The following is a 5721-nucleotide window of genomic DNA, read 5'->3' as shown; positions in this document are numbered from 1 at the left end:
CCTTCTTCTTCATCAGACATCTGAACACACTCCAGAATGCTCTGCTGCTGCTCCCGGTCCTCTGCCTTGTTCATCTCTGGAGCTGTGTTGCAAAAATAAATGATCCTCTGATTGCGGGCTCATAACAACTCTGCTCCCAACGACACCTGCTCGTGGGTAAAAGCAAAGAAAAACAGAAATCACACGAGCAAAAGCAAAGAACAGAAATCAAAATTGCGTCTGTTCCAAGGCATGCAATGCGGGGAGATGAAAGAGTCCCATTGGCTCACCACGATGGTCAAAGATCCACAAACCCAAATCACAGAACAGGTCCATCCAAGGAGAACAGGTCAATCCAGGTGGGCGAGTGCACCGTCCCCTACTTGGTTCTTGCTCCTTTCTTCGTGGTCCTTTTCGTCCTTTCCGTCAAGACCCTGTCCCTCATTCGTTTCTTCTCATGTGATTTTTCCTGCCAACACTCTTCAGCTTCTTCTCTGAGCTTTCCTCAAAGAGACCTCTTCAAAGTTCACAGCTTGTTTTCTCAGTACCTGCTCCATACCCACCATCCCATCCTCTTCATCTCTCTCTCTTCAGCTGCATGGTCTGCACATCTTGGTATTGAGAATTTGAGATCACCTCTCTCCATCCTCTGCCGTCCCTTCATCTCTTTCACCCCTCCCCCTCTTCACGTTTCACCTTCTCTCTGCATGCCTTGTTTTACCACCACAGCTGACCCCTTTCCCTCACCATACCGTCCTCTGCAGCAGAGCATTCATTCCTCTCCCTTCCGTAACTCCAGTTGCTCTTCACCGTGTTCACCTTCTCTAGCCATCTCCCTTTCTCTCCCCATGCGTTTTGCTGCCTCTCATTCCATATTCTTATCTTCCTTCTCCTGGCACTGCCTCCCAGCGAGAACTCTTTGCCCTCTCACTTCTCCCCTTTTCTTGGGTCGTGTCAATCAGATTTGCTCAAATCTTGACACAGACCGTCCGTTCGACCCGTATCTAATTCCTGAAGTGCTCACTCAGCAGCTGATGAGAGCCCGGTTTTCCCATTCATACGAACGTGATCCCGAAATCGCGTTCCCAACTGCTCCAGGGCGCTTTCATAATCCCCTATGAAAGCCCAATATAATAGAGAGTCAATCAGGGATTGCCTCTCCAGCTCGATGCTTGGTCATGTTGCTGGTGTTCAATGGAGGTACTGTTGTGTACTGCTCGCAGCTGCCGTCCTAGCGTTCAAAATTGTCTCTGCGGGTGATGGCGACCCGTCTGCAACAGTGGCCAAATCGTCTAATGCCTACGCCACTATTCTCTACGTAGGCACTCCAAGAGATTATGAGTACTATATCGCCGCTCGAGTTTTGCTGCAGTCTCTCGCTCGGCAGAAGGTGGATGCGGACTTGGTGTTGATTGCCTCCCAGGATGCCCCTCAAGCCTGGCTGCAAAGCTTGTACGTCTTCAATCTACTTCTGATTCGGAGGAAATTTATTACAGCGTTACGAAAGTTTTGAATTTTACCTCTTTATCTCCCTTTTCGTCTCCTGTTTGCGATGATGATGTGGGCACAAGGAAACGGTGGAGCTTTTTAGAGCAGTTTTTCCAGCTACCTCTGAAAATCAAGGTCTTTTGTAAGTGGCTGACACGCGATTTCCGTTTACGTTGCAGTTCGGAGGAGGGGGTCAGAGTCATTGCCATCGAAAATATTCCTAATCCTTACGTTCAGCAAGGCCGTTTCAATCCGCGCTTTTTGTTTACCCTGAACAAGTTGTTAGCCTGGAATTTACTGGAGTACGAGCGCGTTGTCATGCTGGATGCCGATAACTTGATCTTGCAAAACATAGACGAACTCTTCCAATGCGGAGAGTTTTGTGCTGCGTTCATCAACCCCTGTATTTTTCACACGGGTCTCTTTGTTCTCAAGGCAAGTCCAATGGTCGATCTTATCCATTGACCAGTAGCTTGCCGGCTATGGAGTTTTAGACAGTACTAGCTTCGTAAAATTTGAAGTCAACGGTGTCTTTATTGATTACTGCAGCCTTCCGGTGGCGTATTCACGGACATGCTTCAACATTTGAACACGAAGACTGAGAACAGGGATGGTGCGGATCAAGGGTTTCTGACAGCTTATTTTTCTGATCTTCTAGACATGCCTATGTTCCATCCTCCGATGAATGGATCCAGGCTAAGTGGGCATTATCGTTTACCTTTCGGATACCAGATGGATGCTTCTTACTACTGTAAGTAACAATGTCTGACTCTAGCGCAGAGAAGACTCAAATCGTCTGATGTGCAAGGCACTTGAGCTTTTTTGTTTTTTTGTTCAGATTGTCGTTTACGAGTAAATTCTGAATAATGTAGAGAACGTTGATCGTGTTAGTGTGTGTGAAAATCAACCATCTTGCAAAAAATACATCGGGCTAGGAGTATTGTCTGATGACATTTTAAGGACTGGGCTTGATGATTCAAATAAAAGTGCTAATATTTCAATCCCATTGCGAGTCCCTTTCCCTGTCTCTCTTTGTCACCAACAATCTCATTACAGACCCTGCTGATTTATTCGTTCTACTGGGGACCTGATTTGTGTGTACACAATTTGCTTGACCATGGTGTGCACCTTTGGGTGTTTTCAGATTTGCGGTTAAAATGGCGTGTCCCTTGTGGACCCAACAGTGTTGTGACATTTCCAGGTGCATCATGGCTTAAGCCCTGGTATTGGTGGTCCTGGCCTGTTTTGCCATTGGGTTTATCCTGGCATGACTTGAGGGCATCCACTATTGGGTAAGTTTACGTTACTTTTGTGAGAATATGTGGTGGTTTAGATTTCTTTTAATGTTTTCTTGCAAAACTGGTGCGGGGGCTTAGGAATGATTAGGCAGGCTTGATTTGTCCTTTGGTGTGCAGCCTTTTTTTAAAGCAAAATTTTTGGTATCGAGTTTAAAATTCTGCTCACCTTTTTTTCTGCAAATGAAATTGCTCGTCTTTTTTTCTGCAAAATGAAATTTTGAATTGGTTTTGCAGATATGGAGATGAAGTTCCTATTCTTATTGCTGAAGCCATTTTCTATACTGCTGTGCTGATAATTGCAGCTAGTATGTGGCATGGCCTTCCGCATGCTGATCGGACGCCACCAATTAATACTTGTATACCCAAAATTCTTTGGTTAAATTATGGTTCTTATTTTCACATTTTAGTTGTGAAGATGATGATCCCAATTTGCATTGTGGGAAGTTTCGTCATGCCTATGGCAACGATGCCTACAACTGCTCACCCTCTGATAGGATGGGGCCTCTTTCTTCTTGGATCCTTGGCACTTCTTTTGGTTACAGTGCATATTTTCCACCTGCCTGTTATTCCTGTGCTAACTCCTTGGTTGTTATCCTTTGGAAGTCTTCTGGTGATGGCTTCTCCTTATTATAGAAACGGAATTATCAGAGCATTTACAATTATGGCCTTTGCAGCCTTTGGAACTCCCTTCTTATGGTGGTCCTTCAGAGTGGTTACAGGACGCAAAGATGTGCATATAGAGAAGGAACCCTCGAAATCTCAGTCTATCCTCCTGAAACTTTACTGATTGAGGGCGTTGCAACATTGCAAGCACTGTTAAAGCAAGTCCCATGGAAAGGCCTTTTGGAAATCCAATTTTCTAAGCCTGTCTTAATTTTGTAAATTAAGATTGGGCAGTGGAGATTCCACAAAATAATCAATAGCAATGTTCTTACAGCCCACCTGGATTTCTAAAACGAGGTTTTTTGAGTAGTGAGGTCTTCAATGTTAAGGGCCTGCATTCTAATCAATTCCAGAAACAGTAAGAGGGGTGGTCTGTCCCTTAGTTGAAGAGGTTAATTGCAAGCCAAGGCTGACCAAAGTAGACAAGGTCGTGGACCATAGTGCATGCCACTATCATGTATCTGACAACTTTCATTCATTTTTTAAATTTATTTTCAAGGAAGCCCAAGCTTCTTGAGGTAGAAGTTTGGCAAGATGGGGTAGTGAGATGTTTTCCACAATGAGAACTCGCATGGTTAGTATTTTGGGTGCTCAGAAAATGTAAAATTTTAATTTCAAAATATAAGATCATTGCTCCTCTCTTTGCCTGCATGTGAGTATTCCGTTGGAGTAGGCAATGTGCTGCGCCCCGTGGACGAAGTGAGAAATTGTGCTCTGATCTTGAAGTGCCTGTCAAGGGAGTTTGAATGGGACAAACTGAAATATGTAGACTCCAAGAGATTTTTCATAAGCATCCTAGTATGAAAGCTCCATCGTTCAGGATTTTACAGTCGAATTCCCATGTAGGCTCTCTCAAGCCACATAAATTTTTTATGCCAATTTTCAGATGGGTCTTTCGATGGCTAAAGTGAAGTTGCTGCCCACAATGTTTACCTATCACTGAACAAGGAAGTCCTTCAAATTTTATGATGCTACCAGAACTTGCTGTATGTTTTCTTGCTAGATGGGCCAGATAACTTACTTTCTTGCTAGATGGGCCATATGGGGACAGAAAGTAAGACTTGGGGCCATACGAGGACAGAAAGTAAGACTTGGGGCCATATGAGGACGCTTCAGTTTTTAGCATGCCATAATTATGTTTTGTCGACTTTGCAGTTCGTCCTGTCTACTATGTTTTTCTCCCCCTTCTCTCTACAAGAATGTTGCAAACACTAGAAACTATAGGAAGAAAGCAGAGTCGACAATAATTAGGACACTTCAAGGATAGAAAGGTTTATACCAGTAAGCAAGTATCATCTCATAAGCCTTAGAAACACATTATAAAATTATACACACGATTTTCTAGTTCACAACCTATTAGGTGGTGGAAGGTCATTTATTGAACGTTTGATACAACCTCCTTACGTGAAATGATTCTCAAATGTTTCGTGGTGTTTTGAAAATGAGTTCTCCACTCTTGTTCATATGGTTGCAGTTTTGCATTGCATGGAGATGCATGATGTGGCTCGCACCTAGAATTTAGATCTAGGTGGAGACACATGAAGTCCTCTCTACTTCTACATTGTATGGTGCGCCATTACTTTATGAATTGTTGAACTTGCATTGACAAATGTGATAAAATAAGATTTGCGTCCCCTCCAAAATAAGAACTAAGATTAGTCGCAACTGATTAATCTGTCCTTGTTGCCAATGTAACTCATTTCTTGCCAATGGTTCCAGTGAAATCAATTCTTCCTTTCGATACTCTTTTTTAGATCTCTTTTGAATTACAATGGAGCACCATGTCGTAGTTTAATTCACATGCATTATATTGTGGACACAAGCAACTCTCTCTCTCTCTCTCTCTCTCTCTCTCTCTCTCTCTCTCTCTCTCTCTCTCTCTTTTCCTTCTTTGTAAACAAACCATAAGAAACTTTGACGTGGAATGGGGACACTTTCAATAGAAGAATCCACTCCCAAACTTGTAATGATGAGAATTGTTGACAAAAGAAAATACAACTTGGTAAATAGATAAAGCATAATGACAAATATGCGGATATAAGACATCGTTTGTGTGTCTTCATTGCAAAATTGAAAACTCAACATATTGTTCAATCCAAAAGATACCAGATCTACGAAGACCTCTCTCGTTCAAAACCGAAGTACCCTTTGGAGTTTGTGAAGTGAGAACATGGGTGGAGATAAAAGTTTGGGAAAGATGGAGACCTGAATTACCAAGGGGTAGTCAGATAGTAGTGAGACTTGTGCGTGGATAATCCCCCTCGATAGAAAGTCCAACTAGTAGAAGACATAT

At 43.1% G+C, this 5721-nt stretch overlaps 1 protein-coding gene across 1 annotated transcript; it reads left to right on the top strand.

The window, feature by feature from the left end:
- The first annotated feature begins 375 nt into the window (after positions 1–375).
- Positions 376–3996, top strand: LOC147900004 (putative glucuronosyltransferase PGSIP8). The gene is made up of 5 exons (XM_087377207.1): positions 376–1431; positions 1647–1902; positions 2017–2218; positions 2612–2759; positions 3000–3996. Exons 1-5 carry the CDS (start codon positions 1097–1099, stop codon positions 3550–3552), a joined length of 1494 nt encoding a protein of 497 aa, XP_087233333.1. The 5' UTR covers positions 376–1096; the 3' UTR covers positions 3553–3996.
- Positions 3997–5721: the final 1725 nt, after the last annotated feature.

The sequence above is a fragment of the Dipteris shenzhenensis genome, chromosome 7, assembly GCF_047967505.1.
Source record: "Dipteris shenzhenensis isolate YYH24624 ecotype China chromosome 7, Dip_SZ_1.0, whole genome shotgun sequence".
NCBI classification, from domain to species: Eukaryota; Viridiplantae; Streptophyta; class Polypodiopsida; order Gleicheniales; family Dipteridaceae; genus Dipteris; species Dipteris shenzhenensis.
This window is presented reverse-complemented; position numbering and strand designations above follow the sequence as displayed.

Coding starts and splice junctions, on each gene's coding strand:
- LOC147900004 (XM_087377207.1), top strand. CDS start 1,097: ATGAAAGCCCAATATAATAGAGAGTCAATCAGGGATTGCCTCTCCAGC. Junction 1,432..1,646: donor CAAGCCTGGCTGCAAAGCTT/GTACGTCTTCAA, acceptor TTTACGTTGCAG/TTCGGAGGAGGGGGTCAGAG. Junction 1,903..2,016: donor CGGGTCTCTTTGTTCTCAAG/GCAAGTCCAATG, acceptor TGATTACTGCAG/CCTTCCGGTGGCGTATTCAC.